The sequence below is a fragment of the Podarcis raffonei genome, chromosome 5 (genome assembly GCF_027172205.1).
Source record: "Podarcis raffonei isolate rPodRaf1 chromosome 5, rPodRaf1.pri, whole genome shotgun sequence".
NCBI classification, from domain to species: Eukaryota; Metazoa; Chordata; class Lepidosauria; order Squamata; family Lacertidae; genus Podarcis; species Podarcis raffonei.
Window position 1 is genome coordinate 40,460 of NC_070606.1, and position 18,812 is coordinate 59,271.

The 18,812-nt window shown below is 41.9% G+C and overlaps 1 protein-coding gene and 1 long non-coding RNA gene across 2 annotated transcripts in view; one reads left to right on the forward strand and one right to left on the reverse strand.

The window, feature by feature from the left end:
• Positions 1–18,812, reverse strand: part of LOC128413490 (uncharacterized) — a 73,631-nt gene that overhangs the window by 6,002 nt on the left and 48,817 nt on the right. Inside the window, exons 8-11 of the mRNA XM_053387490.1 lie at positions 18,079–18,183; positions 4,680–4,815; positions 3,676–3,797; positions 2,449–2,598 (exon numbers count right to left, since the gene is read on the reverse strand). Of these exons, the coding sequence (XP_053243465.1) occupies positions 2,449–2,598; positions 3,676–3,797; positions 4,680–4,815; positions 18,079–18,183 (513 nt within the window). The remainder of the gene's footprint in view (positions 1–2,448; positions 2,599–3,675; positions 3,798–4,679; positions 4,816–18,078; positions 18,184–18,812) is intronic.
• LOC128413491 (uncharacterized) lies at positions 4,813–18,675 on the forward strand. The gene is made up of 3 exons (XR_008330357.1): positions 4,813–5,020; positions 17,883–18,234; positions 18,394–18,675. It is a non-coding gene; the product is annotated as an uncharacterized LOC128413491 (long non-coding RNA).

Genomic DNA, 18,812 nt, shown 5'->3' on the forward strand with positions numbered 1-18,812 from the left:
AGACCAGGGAAAAGAGACGGTGGAAGAAGATTGGAAGAAATTTAAGGACTATCTTAAGAAACATTGTAAAATTATTGAAGGCTAGAACGATGTTGATTTAGAAATTAAGGAGTTAAAAGCTGTAATGATTATGTGGTTAAGAAAAGAAAGGTTAAAAAGTACATAGAAATTAGGGAAAGGATTTGCTGAATTGACTTAATTAGAGAATGGAATACAGAAAGGGGAGGTATGAGGAGGTCGGGAAAGTAAGTTTTATGAATATAAGGGATGGAAATTATACCTGTTTTGTATGTGTGTTTTTTCTTTTTTGGATTGTATGTATTGTTATTGTTTTTGTTTTTACTGTTCTGTTTATTCTGTTTTATATAAATTCCTAAACTTTAATAAATATTATATATATATATAAAAAGAGAAAGTGTGCTGAACCTGTTTCTATTTGGCTTAATGTATGTAGGGTTTGGTGTCAGCGTTACTCGTGCCGGTTCTCTGCTGTTCACTTGTGTTCCTTTGGTGGTGAGAGAGGTTGGGGTTGGCCTAGGGTGTGGTTGTTTGTTTGTGATTGGCTGTGGTGATCTTTGTTTTCGTGTGTGAGTGGGGTGAGTGGGTGTTTTGGATCAGGTTAGCCATATTGATTTGTATGCTGTTGGTGGATTATTGTCATTGTCTTTTTGGGCTGTGTTTGTGATAAAGGGGAGCCATACCAGGATAAAGGCGTCTTCTTCTGTTTGTCCCCGTGTCAGTTTCAGTTTATTGGTTAATTTTTCTAGTAGGGCTGTTTCCCATACTATTTGGTACCATTGGTCCATGCTTACTCCTGACAGGTCTCTCCAGTGTCTGGTTATGGTGTTTCTGGCTGCTGAAAGTAGGTGGGTTATGAGTTCTTTGTGGTGTAAGTGGGCATTGTTGTCTTGGAAGATGTTTAGTAGGGCCAGTTCTGGGGTGATGTCTAGTACTTGCTTAGTTATTTTACATATTTCTCGTATGGCTGTTGTCCAGAATAGTTGGATTTTGGGGCATTCCCACCACATGTGGAGGTATGTGCCTGTGGAGGTGCACCCTCTCCAGCATTTTGGTGAGGTTCCTGGGCGTATTAGCGCTAGTTTTCTTGGTCTTAGGTACCACCTGTAGGTGAGTTTCAGAGTGAGTTCTTTTCGTTGATATGGATTTAAAGGGGGGGGTTAGACCACATTCTGATCCATTGAGTGGGGTTAATCTCATAGCCTATGTCATTCTCCCATTGTTTTTTGATTGCGTCTAGGGGGTTTGTGGGATTTTGGAGTAGTATTTTGTATATTGCGGATACCATCCTTTTACCGTTTCCCTTTGTTGTTAGGAGGAGGTTTTCAAAGGTTATCAGGGGCCTAGTTGCTGCTGATTTTACTGTTGGATTGTTTAAGAGGGCATGTAATTGGTGTTGTGTTAACCAGGGCATTTGGGTGTCTTCTAGTTTGTCTTGTATTTCTTGTGTTGACAAAGGTTTGTTATTTTTACAGAAGTCTATTAGGCGATATAAGCCTTTGGTTTGCCAGGTTTTTATTTGGAGGTTTTGTGCTGCATGGTGGAATAATGGGTGGTACGGCAGGGGGATTAGTGGGGATGGGGTTGGTATTTTCAATTATGTCCCTCTCTAGGTGCACCCATTGTTTTGTCTCATCTTCTAGTATATATGGGATTATATGGAGTATTTGGCTGGCAATGTAATATGCTTCTATGTTGGGGATTCCCCATCTTCCTTCTGAGGTGGGGAGGTGCAGGTATTTGGGGCTTATTTTTGGTTTTTTATGTGAGAAGATAAAAGAGTGTAGTTTTCTCTGCCATCTGTGGAGTTGTGTTGGGGGAATCCAGATTGGGAGGGTTTGGAATAGGTAGGTTAGTTTTGGGAGGGTGATCATTTTGATCATAGCAAAGTTTTATTAATTGACCTCAGTGTTGTACACATTGTGTTTCCTTTGCACTGAAATGAACAGGGTGGAATAATGTAATTAAAATACTACCAAAGCAGACAGCAAGATGAAAAACAGGGTGGTTGATTTTTGGAAGCCAAACTGCAGCAGGATGGAAACAGAGGCGCGAGCCACAGACACGGAAATTGAAGAAGTTTGGATTTGATATCCCACTTTATCACTACCCGAAGGAGTCTCCAAGCGGCTAACATTCTCCTTTCCCTTCCTCCCCCACAACAAACACTCTGTGAGGTGAGTGGGGCTGAGAGGCTTCAGAGAAGTGTGACTGGCCCAAGGTCACCCAGCAGCTGCATGTGGAGGAGCGGAGACGCGAACCCGGTTCCCCAGATTACGAGACTACCGCTCTTAACCACTACACCACACTGGCTCTTCTTACTTCCCACACAATGCCTTCTTACTTCCCAGAAACAAGCTAATTCTAAGTCCGAAGAGAATGTTTAATTTAGAGGAAACCTGCTCCCCCTGCCTCCGTTTTGAGCCTTACGTCCTCCATTTCCATCCCACATTCCTCAAGGAAGGACCTCAGGAGCTTTCCTGCAGCCTGAGAGACGGCTCTGTCTTCCACTGTCAGGTTGTCAATCGCCTTCAACACGACTTCGTTGATCTGGCTGGGCTTGAGGTGCTCCCCAAAAGCCTGGCACAAAGAAGAAAGAAGAGGGAGTTTTCTTCTGCTCCACACTCTGACCACGTTTCAGTAGTCCAAGGGTGCCTTCACAAACCAAGTGAAAGACATCTCCACTCTGCCTTGAGAGGGTTGAACTAAGTGACCCCCACGTCCCTTCCAACTCTACAATTCGGTGATTCTGTTTATGTGTTTATTTAAGTAGCTGAAAGATTTTACAACAAAGAAAACTAAAAGTCAGGTGACGCCTTGCTATTTTCGATCCACATCTTAAATTGGTTATGACATTGGAACATGAAGAGGTTCAATCTAAAATCAGACTAGAAAATTAAAAAAAAATTCTCGCAGGAACAGAGAGGGTGAATAATAGTGGCTATCCGTTATATAACCAATGCCAAACAGACTGGGTGGGAACCTGCTGGCTGTGTGTTTAGTTCTTAATATACAACAAAAACACCCACCACAAGGTTGGCATAGTTCATTGGCTTGGCAGTGCCTTGTGAAAGATGTATCGAATGAGTCAACTTTTCCTATTCTTTTTCCGCCCTGAGGAGCCCAAGGTGGCAATGCATGGTTCTCTCTCCTCCCCGTTTTAGTCTCATGAGGTAGGTTAGACTGAGAGACTGTGACTGACTCGTGAGTTTCAGGGCTGAGTGGGGATCTGAACCCTAGGTCTCCCAGCACCTGGTAGAATTTCAATAAGTAGAATTCTGCATGCAGTTTAGGCTACCGGGCACTTGTCTTTGAGCAATTTATTCTAATACAATGCATTTCTGAATGTTATTTACACTAATAGCTCACGCATGGATTTTTTTACACACTGTTTGGCATTGCGAAATTCAAGGACGTGTGAATTTCAAAGGCGGGTTGTGTTTCAGTTCTCCTATTGTTTCTGAAAGCCTCGATTTGATAGCTTTGGCTTCCAGTGTGAACTGCTCTGAATCTCTCCCTCATCCCTAGAAGGCGTGGGCTGCCTGAGGGCAGGCTGAAGTTGGTGGGGCAGGGCCCCATTGGCCCGAGTGAGCAAATCTTTGCTAACTGGGAGTGGCTGCGGTCTTAGCAATAAAGAGTACAAAAAGCCACCCCTACCTTGGCCACTTTTGCGATGTGGTAGTGGAAGAGGGAGGGCCCAGGGATGAAGAAGTCTTCTCGGACCCATCTGACCATGTTGCCTTTCTTATTTTTATTCCTCCTCTTCTCCAGTTCCTTACCTAAGCAGGGTCAGGTTTTGGAATATGCATGCAAAAGAACCCAGCATTAGTGCTCCCTGCTCAAAACCTCCAGTTTTCCCACTGGAACCAACAAAAACAATTATCGATTTCACCTCAAAAATTATAATTCAGAACTGGGAAAAAGGTTCAGAAGGGGGCAACCAAAAGGACTGGGGTGCTTGTGGAGCTGGTTGCAGCATTTGGGGGGGGGGTTCCGTTTAGAAAAATGGCGAGGAAGAGGAGACACAATGTATGGCATGGAGAAAGTGGAGAGAGAAAGCTTTCTCTCTCACCGTCAGAACATGAGAACAACTGGACCTCCAATGAAACTGAAGTTTCAGGATGGTCCTTCTTCTTGCAGTGCACAGCTAAACTCTGGAACTCCCTGCCACAGGAGGCACTGATGGCCACGGACAAAGATGGCTTTCAAAGAAGATGAGGCAAATTCATGGAAGAGAAGGCTACCCATGGCTATTAGCCAGGATGGCTATCCTCTGCCTCCATGGTCAGAGGCAGCAAAGTACAGGAGTAGAAAGAGCTTGAATTCTGCTTGCTGGATTCCCACAGGCATCTGGTCAACCCCTGTGGGAACAGGATGCTGGGCTGGGCTGGGCCACTGGTCAGGTCCAGAAGGCTTTTCTGATCTTCTTCAGCAGTGAATCCCTCCCCCAAGACTGCCCTCTCGTCTCTGGCCAACAGGGTGTTGGCGTTAGGCCAGTGCTGGCACGAATCCTGGCCCTCCTGAACTCCCGGATCAACACCAGCAGCAGCCAGCATGGGCAACACTCAGGGATGATGGGAGTTGGAGCAGCCTCTGGAGGGCTACAGATCTCCCACCCTGCGGCTTACAAGAAACAAGCCATTTCCCAGCATCACCCTCACCCATTTTGGCTATCATGATGTAATGGAGATGGTACAAGGCCTCCGCTGACTGCAGGCCAATCTCCTTCACGTTGTCTGCGAGGTGAAGGGACAAGAGCGCCACCAGCTGTCCAAGAAGGGGGAAATCCTGGGATACCTAGGAGGTGGAAAGAGAGAGATGCACAGTCAGCCCTCGTCCCACAGAGCCCAGCAAGAGAAAACCGTCTGGCATGCTTTCAGTCAGCAAAGGTGACAGAGGGGCGCAGGGCAAGAGAGCTGTGCTTAGGTGGCCCACCCTAGGCTTGCCCCAGGGCTTTTTCCCCAGCCAGAACTCACTGGAACTCAGTTCTGGCTGTTGAATGGTTGAATGTTGAATGGTTGAATGTTGAATGGCTGTGTCATTCATTGAATGGCTGTGTCAGCATTTGGGTGTAGTATATAAGGAGCAGCACCTAGCTCTCCCATTACCCTGGGGGATGAGTTGGTGGTTGGGTCTGGTTTGTTGATGATGTATTTAGTGTATAAGGAGTTTTTGTTTTTGATATTAAAACCTTGTTTAAGTTATTTTTGAGTCCCTTTTTAATGCATGGTCTCCCCAGCAAGCTCTCTGCAGTGCTACTATACTGCAAATAGCTAACATCTTTGGTTATGGGCCCAGCTGCTGAGTGGATGACTGCATATTTTTGGACTCTGAGAAAGGTTTGAAAACTCCTTCTCCTGTTAGTGTAGTTTCTGTGGGTCTGGAAGAGTTCCAGAATGGTTGACCGGGTTCCAGAAGCCAAGAAGGCTCTGGTGTTCCCACAGCTAACAGATGAGAACTATAGTTTATGGTCTTTTCGGGTGGAGGCGCTTTTGACCTCTAGAGAAGTATGGACCTATGTAACTGATGACCCTCCTGACCCTGTAACTAATGCTTGGTCAAAAGGAGATGCGAAAGCCAGGGCAATAATTAATTTGGCAGTCAGCAACCAGCAAGTAGTCTATATAAGAAATAAGAAAACTGCCAAAGAAATGTGGGACAGTCTTGCAGCAGTGCATATTAGAAAAGAGTCAGCGTCCGCATTGACGTTTTTCAAGCAGCTGTACCAGACCAAGTTGCAGCCTGGTGGTGATTTGGCAGCACACTTTTTTTTAAAAAAAAATAATATTTATTAAAATTTCAAAAGAAATTACAAAAGTAATAAAGAGATAGAAAAAAGAAAACAAAAGATACAAAATACAGAGGAAATAAAAACAATTAAAAATAAATCCATCATTCCATGTCTTGCCTTTCATTTACTTGTTTCCCTGACCTCCTCACACCTCCCTTTTTTGTATTCCAGTTCGAATGGTTAATTCAGCAAATCCTTTCCCTCTTTGTTTTTATCTTAATTCTTTATCTTAACATATTATAACTTTATATTTTCATCTATTAACAATCCATTTTACATACTCCTTTTAACATTGTTGCTAAAACCGCTTCATTTCATTCCGACATCATTTTAGCATTCCTTAATTTTACAATGTTTCTGTAGATAATCTTTAAATTTCTTCCAGTCTTCTTCCACCGACTCTTCTCCCTGGTCTCGGATTCTGCCAGTCATTTCCGCCAATTCCATATAGTCCATCACTTTCATCTGCCATTCTTCCAAGGTGGGAAGATCTTGTGTCTTCCAGTACTTTGCAATGAGTATTCTTGCTGCTGTTGTAACGTACATTAAAAAAGTTCTATCCTTCTTTAACACCAATTGGCCGACCATGCCCAAGAGAAAGGCCTCTGGTTTCTTCAAGAAGGTATATTTAAATACCTTTTTCATTTCATTATATATCATCTCCCAGAAAGCCTTAATCCTTGGGCAAGTCCACCAAAGGTGAAAGAATGTACCTTCATTCTCTTTACATTTCCAACATTTATTATCGAGCAAATGGTAGATTTTTGCAAGCTTGACTGGTGTCATGTACCACCTGTATATCATTTTCATAATATTCTCTCTTAAGGCATTACATGCCGTAAATTTCATACCGGTGGTCCACAACTGTTCCCAGTCAGCAAACATAATGTTATGTCCAACATCTTGTGCCCATTTAATCATAGCAGATTTAACCGTTTAATCCTGAGTATTCCATTTCAACAGCAAGTTATATATTCTTGATAGTATCTTAGTTTTGGGGTCTAACAGTTCTGTTTCCAATTTTGATTTTTCCACCTGGAAGCCAATTTTTTTGTCCAGATTGTAAGCCTCCCTTATTTGATAATAATGAAGCCAGTCTCACACTTTATCTTTTAGTTTCTCAAAACTCTGCAATTTCAATTTGTCTCCTTCTTGTTCCAAAATCTGATTTGGCAGCACATTTGAGACGTCTGGAGGCAATACGCTGCAAATTAATTCAAAGGGACATAGAGATACCTGATATTCAGTATGTTTTTATCATTCTTTGTTCCCTTAATGAGGACTTTGATGGTGTAGCTAGCCAGATATCTGCCGTTCCACCAGCACAATTAACTGTGGAAGGGATAACGGCAAGATTAATGGGCGAGTTGGATAGAAGGGAGGCTTGTGCCATAAGCACTCCTATTTCCAGAAACAATGAGGAACGCCATATGCAAACTTGTGGTGATACGACTGCATTTAAAGCTGCAAAGCGTTATTGGTTCTGCAATAAGCAGGGACATTTTGCAAAGGACTGCAGATCCAAAAGAAAGCAAAGTACTCCCAAGTCTGTTTCTGTTCGTCAGTCACGGTCGTCAGCCCAGCAGCCGACATCGTACCGTAAAGACAGAAACGAGCCGCGAGCTTTTCATGCTCGGAGTACAGATCGTAAAAGAATTAAAGGTGCCAAGTGGAAGTCTTTTATTGTGGACTCAGGAGCATCCCAGCACATTTGCAATGATCGAAGCTTGTTTATTTCTTTTGAAGAGGAAATTGGTAATGTACATTTAGCCAATTCACAAGTCTTGCAGTCGCTTGGCAGGGGTACTATTAAACTTGACTCTTTAAACATTACGATAGCGAACTGCATTTACTGCCCGTCAGTGGACAATTTATTGTCAGTAAGATGTTTTGCTCGTCAAGGCATAACTGTGCGTTTCTTAAAGTCAATGTGTGAGTTTTTCGATGGGAACAAACATCTATTGTATGCCCAGGACTCTGATGGTTTATATAGACTGTATTTTTGCACCTACTCCCAATCGCCTATAAATTGCAGAGCAGCACAGTCAAGCCAGGGGTTGAGGAATGTAAGGCCACATTCCGGGTGTGCCCATGAAGCACACAGAATTCTGGGACATCTGAATTTTGCTGATGTAATTAAGACAAAGAATATTGTTAATGGCCTAAACTTAAAACCATGTAAATTCTTTATACAATGTCTATCCTGTTGCAAGAATAACATTAAGGTTGCACTCAAGGGTAGGTGCTCAGATAGGAAAGTAACTGAGCCATTTGAGCGTGTACATTATGATTTAGTTGGGCCACTCCCACCATCATTAGGGGGTTCTAAGTACTGGCTTACCCTGACTTCCGGAGGCGGCACCATCGGTAATGGCGGATTCCCTCCAGCTGTGAGGGAATAGCTCCACGGAAATCGGGTCTAGTCGCGACGGCGATGCGGGGACCCCTTAGAAAACTACAGGCGGGAGAAGCCTGTGTTCGTGGGACTCAGCGGGCACCTTCAGCGCCCCCCTAACTGCGAGGGAACCCCGCAAGGGGTCCCGGAGCGAAACGGGGAGATAGGCGCGGTGCTGAGAGCCAACTGCTTCTTCCATGGAGCGAAGCCGCACAGCTGTTGCCGGAGAGCGCTGACCTTTTTCCTGGGACAATTTGGCTAACAAACAACTACCCGTGAGTAGGTCAAGTTCAAAGACCGGGGAATTTAAGGAAAATAGGATTAATTTGGCACTGAAACGGGAAGGCGCAAACAGGAAGTCCGCCTTCCTTTTTGTATATAGATCAAAGCAAAGACTGATCAAGCTAACGCTGGAGAGCTGGGTTTAAAAGGACTTAAATCCTAACGTCAAATTAAAAGATTTCCCTCCCTGAATTGCAGGAGAGGGGAGGGAAGAGGAGAAAATGTATTTTGCCTGCAAAAAAAGTGGAGAGAAAAAGGAGTAAAGACCACCACTTAATCCTTGGGAACGGACTGCCAGATTAATAAAATTGCTGTACTGAGAATCACACTATTTATGGACAATGTAACTTTGTGACAGTTAACTCTGCAAGTGAGACACTTTTACTCTGAGGGTTACTTTGGACTTGGAACTGTTGCTTTTTTCTTTTGTAGAAGGGGGACTTTGGAAAATCGGAAAAGAGACTCTATTGCAATACCATTGATCGTTACTGTGTCCCCCTAGAGGAACTTTGAAATTGTTGCAACTAGCCAGGGGATTTTCCACTCTTGACTGGCCTGGGAAACTTCCACAGCAAAACAAGTTTTGGCCGTGGGATTGACCTTGATTTTCAGATCCTTAGATAAAGTGGCATGGCAGACTTGCTTCAGGAAAAGACAACAAGATCAGGAAAGGTTAGACAGCAGCAGACTAGTGTAACGCAGCAGCGCAGAGCATCCATATCTGCCTCTGCATCTGTATCTGCCCCTTCTGCATCACAAGGAAAAGATCCTGCACAAGGAAAAGATCCTGCACAAGTTGGGTCTAAAGGAATGGCTACTGAAGAGGGATTCACTTCAGTATTAAATAAAAATTTTGAAACCTTGGAAAAATTAAGTAACCAAGTTACTGAAGCGACTACTAAAATTGACCAAAATACTACTAGCATCAACAATTTGGGGCAGAAGGTGAACTCAAATACAGAAGCTATTGAAAGACTGTTGCAAGAATCCGCTTCGAACCAAAAGGCAGTTGAGGAAGCAAAGGAAAAAGTGCTGGCTGTAGAGGAAAAGATTCCAACTATATGCAAAGAGCTAAAGGACCACCGGTCGCTTCTGTCTATGATCGAACTTAAGGAAAAACAGACTAATCTGAGGATCAGGGCGGTCCCTGAATTGGAAAAAGACAGTTTAAGTGACTTTCTTACGCAGGAATTTGCAGAATTTTGGAATTTGGATGCTAAGCAAGATTTCAAGATAGTAAGTGCTTTTAGACTTGGAAGAGGAGGGAGAAAGAACAGGGTGAGAGACTGTTTGGTTACCCTCCGAACGAAAGAAGAGAGAGATAAAATACTGAGTCTGCACTTCCAGAAGACCGTGGAAATAAACGATTCAAGAGTGGAGATATTCAAGGATATTCCGAAATACTTATTGGATCTTAGAACTAACTACGGAGATCTGGTGGCCCTGTTGAGAAGTAACAGAATTGTTTTTAGATGGGAATTCCCTCAAGGCCTATCCTTTACCTTTAAAGGGAAAAAGTTCAAAATAAGATCAGTGGAAGACAAGGAAAAATTCCTGAGAGACCACGAAGAAGACCTGCAAAAAGAAGTTCTAGAAGAGCTAAGAGCTTTAAAACCAGGAGTACTAGACATAGTACCACCACCTTTGGGATTGGACAAATTAGAAAAAGTGATACCACCGTCAGAACAAGAGGAATTACTGGGAGCAGTTGGAGGAAAGTAGAATAAATACACCATGTCTCTGCAATTATTAAGTTGGAACATTCATGGACTTAACTCCCTGGAGAAGAGGAGGAAAGTTTTTCATTTATTGAAAAAGGAACTGTCAGAGCTGCCCGAGGTCCCAGCTCACAAAGGACCAACGCTGCTTCGTTGTTAAGTACAAAAGTCTTTATTGAAGTTCAGTTTCACTTCCAGAGCGTGCAGCTCTACGTCTCAAACTCTAGATCGCTGATGCTCCATCTGAATCTCCTCCCCCCAGACACCAGTTTAAGACTCTCGCCTTACTCCACCTCTTCCTCTGTTCCTTCCACCTCTGGTTCCGCCTGGCCGTTGGGGTCTCGCCCTTTCTAGACTCTTCTGACGCTGAATCCCCTGAGCCTTCCCCCTCCCTCCGGCGGGCTTTAGGAGCTGGTTCCCCATCCGGGTCTCCTGCTGTCCCCCGCGCCTGTACATTTGAACTTGGCGCGCGCGCCCAGCCAGTAACTTTCCTCCTGACCTTTTCACTGCTGCTGTCACTGCTTCCCCCTCTGGGGGGGCTAGCTGCAACTGACCTCCCCTCCGTTGGAGGCGTGGTCAGCCCTGACTCACTTTCTCTCCCCGCTGGAGGAGACGCTGGCCCTGACACATGTGACTCTTCCCCCCCCACTACGCTCTGGTGGGGAAACTGGTCCTGATCCCCCGCTGCTGCTTTGGGGTTCCCCTCTGGCTCCTTGTTTCTGGTGCGTCCCCCCTGGGACCCCCCTTGCCCTGACCGTTGGCGCCCCCTTCTGGGAATCTTCTGATTCGCTGGAGAAGCTCATGGAATCTCTCGGGTCACTGTCATACTCCCCTACGCTGCCCTCGGATTCTTCCCCTTCGCTCTCCATTTCCTCTCTCCCCAGTGCTCCTGCTCCTGAGCCCCTGACAGGAACAATTGGACTTAATTTGTTTACAGGAAACACATGTGATAAGGCTACACAGGAAAGTATTGTTTAATAAAAGATTGGGTCAAGAGTTTATTTCATCGGATAAGGTTAAAAAGAGAGGAGTTGTAATTTACACCAAAGAGAGCCTGTCACCGAAATTTGTTTTAAAAGATGATCAAGGAAGATTTGTGGCAATCGAAATTCGATCACAAGGAGAAAAATTTTTAATAGTAGGAGTTTATGCACCAAATGAGGGAAAATCTGAATTTTTTAAGAAATTGCACGAGACATTGTTAGACTATATGGATCACAACATCATTATGATGGCAGATATGAATGGAGTGGTATCTACAAATATGGACAAGTCGCAGAGACAGATTGTAACTAAAGATGGCAGACTACCAAAAACCTTTTTTGAACTGACTGACAATATGGACTTGATTGACATTTGGAGAATTAAGAACCCCCTAGGAAGAGAGGGAACATTCTTCTCTGAAGCCAAAATGACATGGACAAGAATTGACCAAATATGGATAACTAGAGGACTGGCACCTAAGACTCAAAAAGTGGAAATTTGCCCAAAAACTTGCTCCGACCATAATGCTGTGAAAATGGAGATGAAACTAACACCAATCGGTTCCTTCAGATGGAGGATGAATGACACCTTATTTAGAGATCAAGAGGTTATCAAGAAGGCCCAAAAAACCTTGAGAGACTATTTTGAGATAAATTTGAATACTACTACTGAAAAAAGAATAATCTGGGACGCAAGTAAAGCAGTTATGAGGGGGTTTCTGATCCAACAGAATACAATAAAGAAGAGAGCCCAAAATGGAAAAAAGATAAAATTTTAGAAAAAATAAAGGAGGGTGAGAAGAAACTAAGAGCGAAACCAAAGTCACAAGAGATTCTGAGAGACATAAAGTTATATCAAGTGCAATATATGAAGATGATGAACCAAGAAATTGAATGGAAAATTAAACAAATGAGACAAAAGACATTTGAACCGGCTAATAAATGTGGAAAATTGTTAGCTTGGCAAATGAAAAAAAGACAAAAACTTAACACTATCACAAATTTGGAAGTGGAAGGAAAGAACATTCAGAATCCAGTGGAAATTAGAAAATGCTTCCAGAGGTATTTTAAAGAGTTATATACACAAGGGCCACAGAAAGAGTTTGATATAGACCAATTTTTAAAAACAAATGGATTACAAAAAATCTCTCATGAAAATAAGATAATGCTGAACTACAAAATTACAGAACAGGAGGTAGAAGGTGCCATTCAGAATATGCAGTTGGGTAAATCTCCAGGGCCGGATGGCTTAACCTCAAAATACTATAGATCTTTGAAAGATTGGTTAATTCAACCACTAAAGGAGGTTTGTAATGAAATTTTGGAGGGGAAAAAAGCACCAGAGTCGTGGAAGGAAGCCTACATTACACTTATACCGAAAACGGAGTCTGAAAAGACACAGCTTAAGAACTAACGCCCCATATCCCTGCTCAATGTGGATTACAAAATTTTTGCTGATATTTTGGCTAATAGATTAAAAAAAGTATTAGTGGAAGAGATACATAAGGACCAAGCTGGCTTTCTCCCAGGTAGACATTTGTCTGACAACACGAGGAACATAATTAACATATTGGAGAAGTTGCAAGTGAACATTAATACTAAAGCAGTTTTAATTTTTATAGATGCGGAGAAAGCCCTTGACAATATTTCTTGGAATTTTATGAAGAAAAATCTTCGGGGGATGGGGGTGGGTCAAGGGTTTGAAAATGGTATAAGTGCAATTTATTCAGAACAAAAGGCTAAGCTAATAGTCAATAATGTGATGACAGAGGAATTTAAGATAGAGAAAGGGACACGACAAGGCTGCCCAATTTCCCCATTGCTTTTTATTTCAGTCCTGGAGGTTTTATTAAATATGATTAGAAGGGACCGTCTGATTAAAGGTATCCAGGTCGGAGCCAAACAATACAAATTGAAAGCTTTTGCAGATGACCTAGTTTTGACGTTACAGGAGCCAGAATCTAGTACGAAAAGAGTATTAGAACTAATTCAAGAATTTGGTCATGTGGCAGGATTTAAGCTGAACAAGTCAAAAACTAAAGTTCTTGAGAAAAATTTAACATCGATTGAGAAGGAGAGGTTTCAGAAGGAGACAGGTTTAACATTAGTTAAGAAAGTAAAATATCTGGGGGTTAATATGATGGCTAAGAACTTAAATTTATTTAAAGATAATTATGAGAAATGTTGGACAGAAGTGAAAAAAGACTTAGTAATATGGTCAAATTTGAAGCTTTCCTTGTTGGGTCGAATTGCAGCTATAAAGATGAATGTATTGCCAAAAATGTTATTTTTATTTCAATCATTGCAAATTTTGGACAAGATGGACTGTTTCAAGAAGTGGCAGAGAGATATTTCTAGATTTGTCTGGCAAGGCAAGAAGCCCAGAATAAAATTTAAAATATTAACTGATGCAAAGGAAAGAGGCGGATTTGCCCTGCCAGACCTTAAACTTTACTATGAATCAGCAGCATTCTGCTGGTTGAAAGACTGGCTGCTTCTTGAGAACACGGACACTTTGGACCTAGAAGGATTTAACAATGTTTTTGGGTGGCATGCATATTTGTGGTACGACAAGGTTAAAGCACATAAAGCATTTAAAAACCATATTGTCAGGAAAGCATTGTTCAATGTCTGGATAAGATATAAAGACTTACTGGAAAATAAAACCCCAAGGTGGTTGTCACCAATGGAAGCGAAGGCTCAGAAAAAGCTCAATATGGAGGCCAAATGGCTGAAATATTGGGAAATATTGGAACAAGAAGGAGATAAATTGAAATTGCAGAGTTTTGAGAAATTAAAAGATAAAGTGCGAGACTGGCTTCATTATTATCAAATAAGAGAGGCCTATAATTTGGACAAAAAAAATGGCTTCCAGGTGGAAAAATCAAAATTGGAAACAGAATTGTTAGATCCCAAAACTAAGATACTTTCAAGAATGTATAACTTGCTGTTAAAATGGAATACGCAGGATGAAACGGTTAAATCTGCTATGATTAAATGGGCACAAGATATTGGTCATAACATTATGTTTGCGGACTGGGAACAGTTCTGGACCACCGGTACGAAATTTACGGCATGTAATGCCTTAAGAGAGAATAATATGAAAATGATATACAGGTGGTACATGACACCAGTCAAGCTTGCAAAAATATATCATTTGCCCGATAACAAATGTTGGAAATGTAAAGAAAATGAAGGTACATTCTTTCACCTTTGGTGGACGTGCCCAAAGATTAAGGCTTTCTGGGAGATGATCTATAATGAAATGAAAAAGGTATTTAAATATACCTTCCTGAAGAAACCAGAGGCCTTTCTCCTGGGCATAGTCGGCCAATTGGTGCCAAAGAAGGATAGAACTTTCTTCATGTATGCAACAACAGCAGCAAGAATACTCATTGCAAAGTATTGGAAGACACAAGATTTACCCACCCTGGAAGAGTGGCAGATGAAGGTGATGGACTATATGGAATTAGCGGAAATGACTGGCAGAATCCGAGACCTGGGAGAAGAGTTGGTGGAAGAAGATTGGAAGAAATTTAAAGACTATCTTCAGAAACACTGTAAAATTAATGAATATTAAAAATGATGTTGGATTGAAAATAAGAGGTATTAGCAACAAAGTTAATGAGAATATGCAAAAATGAGTTGATAATGGATGAAAATATAGAGTTATAATATGTTAAGATATAGAGTTAAGATAAACGAAAGAGGGTAAGGATTTGCTGATTTGATTATTTAAATGGGAATACAAAAAGGGGAGGTGTGAGGAAGTCAAGGAAACAAGCTAATGAGTTTAAAGTTACAAAAAATGGATTTGTTTTTAACTCTTTTGTATCTATTCGTTTTTTGTACTTTGTATTTTTATTCTTCTTTTTTTCTTTTTTTGTGTATTTTTGTATGTTTTCTTTTTTTATCTTTTTCTTTTCTTATTTCTTTTATGTTTTTGTAAAATTTCAATAAATATTATACCAAAAAAAAAAAAAAGGACTGGCTTACCCTGATAGACCAGTATAGTAGATATTGTTGGACTTATGCAATAGCTGAGAAGTCCCAAGCATTTGAGAAGTACAGAGCTTTTTGCAACTGGGTAAAAACGCATTTTAACAAACCAATTAAGAACCTGTTTACTGACCGGGGCGGGGAATTTGTTTCTGAGGATTTTGAGAATTTCCTGGAAGCGCAGGGGACTACACATGAGTTATCTTGTGCCCGAAGTCCCTGGCAAAATGGGCTTGTTGAAGTTGTGCAGCGTGACCTGCAGGCAGGGGTTAAAACTTATCTGCACAATGCTAATCTGCCCAAAGTCTTTTGGGCTGAAGCGCTCGATGCCTTTTGTTACGTTAGAAATCGCAGTTATCATTCTGGTTTAGATGTCACCCCTGTTGGGATACTGCCAGGGAGACAAAGGCCATCATGCCCCCACGTCGACTTCGGACAATCCATCAACCTCCCGTAGGAACGCAGTATCAGTCGATTAGCGACACAAGCCTCAGAAACAGCTTTCCACATTCCGAGGACTTGTGCACGCCCTTTGCAGAGTTCGCACAACGAAAGATGCACTCAGGAGAGCATTATTTACAACTTTATTCAGCGTTGGTCAGAACAAAGAAAAAACATGACTGCTTGCCTGCGTGTTCAGGCACAGAGAGAGAAACAATAGCTATGTACAAAACATAAACTTCCTGTGAGCCGGAAGTACGCAGACTGTGACTCAAACAACAGCCTGCTCCCTGTTTAAGGTGGAACGGAAATATCCTAACAACCCCCTATGAGAAGCTGTTTAAAAAACGCCCTAATCTGAAATACCTACGCATTTGGGATTCAGATATAATTATGCATTATCCCGCTAAGCAGAAATTGGGTGAGCGTAGTGTTCAGGGAAAATTAATGGGCTACCAGCAGGGGGCGTACAGAATTTACATACCAGCAACTGGCAAATTTCATATTACCAGAAGCATGATACAAACTGTAAATTGGAATGGCGTTGCTGTTTTCCAAGATACTAACGGTATAAATGACACTGAGGAAGAAGAGGAAGCAGCAGCAGCAGCAGCAGCAGGAAATGGTGCTTCTGAATTAATGGAACAAGACAAAAAGCCTGTTGAATCTGATAATTTGTTTGATGATTTAAAGTCACAGGCACCCGAGGGGAGGTTAGATTCTCTTGAGTTTTCTGACTGTGAGCTTAGCCTACAGGCACCTCTTCAGTCTGACAATGATGATTTACAACCTGAAACTAGTAGTTCACTTAGTCCCATTAAGTCTGAGGAGTCTGACTCTCCTTCCGGACTGAGACATTCAGATAGAAAAAGACAGAAGCCACAATGTTTTGCAGATGAACATTTAAATACTGTGTATGCCAATAAGGCGGTTTTTGAGCCAAAAAGCTACAATGATGTTCAGAATTTACCTAAGCACCAAGCTGTAAATTGGTATAAAGCTACGAACTCTGAGATAGCTTCTTTAAAAGAGCATAACACCTGGTCTCTTGTACCACAAGCCCCAGATATGAGACTTATTGATTCAAAATGGGTTTAAGAAAATGCAAATGGGAAGGAAACGCCTATGGTGTGTGGTTTCACCTTTACAGGTGAAGATAAGCCATTTCCTAACAAAACTTTGTATCGTTCTGCTATAGGCAAGCTAAATTTCATTCAAAGAATCTCAAGACCAGATATAACTTATGCCTTTCACTTTCTGGCAAAATTTGTGGAAAAGCCCACTACGCAATGTTTCTCTGCTCTTAAGAGAGTGGTAATGTACCTTAAACATACCAAACATTATAGGTTGCAGTTTACATCATGTATTGACAAAGGTTTTGAAATTTTCTGCGATGCATCTCATGCAGTGGAACAAAATAATTGCAGGGATGTGTCTGGTATGGTGTTTTGTTATAACGGTTGTCCATTTGAATGGAAGTCCCAGACACAAACCATTATTTGTCTCTCCACAACAGAGAGTGAATTATGTGCATGCGTTCAGGCCACTCATGATGTGGAATGGTATCTGCAAGTATTTGCAGACCTACAGATGAAAGTAACACTACCAGTAAGAGTTTACCTTGATTCCCAGAGCGGACTCGCTATCCTGTGTTCAGAGACCAATACGCAGCGCACTAGAGTCTTAAGGTTACGTTTACAGTTTGTAAAGAAACTAATTGCTGATGAAATGATTGTATTTCAATATGTTCCAGGTGACAATCAAATTGCAGACATTTTTACAAAAGCACTTCCAAAGCTTACTCATGAAAGACATGTACAAAATATGCTTTATGTTTTTGTTCCACAATGATGAACCGCAGGGGAAATGTTGAATGGTTTCTTTAAATGTAAAGGTTCATTATTGTTCCACCAGTTGTGTATGTCTTTAAGGGGCCAGAGCAAGGGCCAGAGCAAAATAACGAGACCCAGCTTTACAGCTGTGAAACACAGCAGGTGCTGAGTTGTATTGATTAAGCTGTGTCAGCATTTGGGTGTAGTATATAAGGAGCAGCACCTAGCTCTCCCATTACCCTGGGGGATGGGTTGGTGGTTGGGTCTGGTTTGTTGTTGGTGTATTTAGTGTATAAGGAGTTTTTGTGTTTGTTATTAAAACCTTGTTTAGTTATTTCTGAGTCCCTTTTTAATGCATGGTCTCCCCAGCAAGCTCTCTGCAGTGCTACTATACTGCAAATAGCTAACACTGGCACCTCTCAGGTGGGCGCTATTGCCATTATAAGAGAATGAGGGAGGTGAGTTCATGGTGAGTCCTGGCACCTCTTTTTCTAGAAAAATAGCACTGGCTGGCACCTTCCCCTGGGATGGCCATGCCATACAGCTTTCATCTAGTTCACACCTGAACTTTCCAACGCAATACGATTTGAAATTGCAGCGTTAAGCCTTGGTCACTCACATCAAAGTCCAAATGCTCGGAGACATATTTCATGAGTACGTTGGTGGTCTTGACTGCTCTTTGCCTCTCACTGATTTTTGTGGAGTCAATCCAGCCATTTGTGTGCTGCGAGAGAGAAATCATCGTCATCACATGGAAGGACAACCCTTAATCCAGGTTTGCAAATTCACAAAGCTTCATAGAGGGGACAAATTGCAAAAAGGGGTTGTTTTGTAAAGGAGAAAGTTTGCTGCAATTTGTTTATTATTATTATTATTATTATTATTATTATTATTATTATTAATAATAATAATACCCCACCTTTTTCCCAGACAGGGACTCGAGGCAGCTTACAAACAAAACAAGAACAACTAAAGACACAGAAAAAAGAAGCCATTAAAAAAAAAGCATTAGTAGAATTAGATATTAATTGGCTCTTGGGTTGCTTTTGTTTTATTATGCATTTTCTGTTCTGATTGTGTATTTTTATGTTGTGAACCGCCCTGCAATCTGTCATTTGTGTGTTTGTGTGTGTGATAATTACAACAATACAACATACACCTCACCACAGCCATAGCAATGGAATGCAGGAAGCATCCTTAGACCAAGCCCAGCCATTGATCCACAAGTACTGAGGACTGGCAGTTGGCCCTTTGGCCTTTCAGGCAGAGAGCCTTTTCCCAGCCCCACCTGGAGATGCTGAGGACTGAACCGGGGACCTTGGGCATGCAAGACAGATGCTCTGCCCCAAGCCA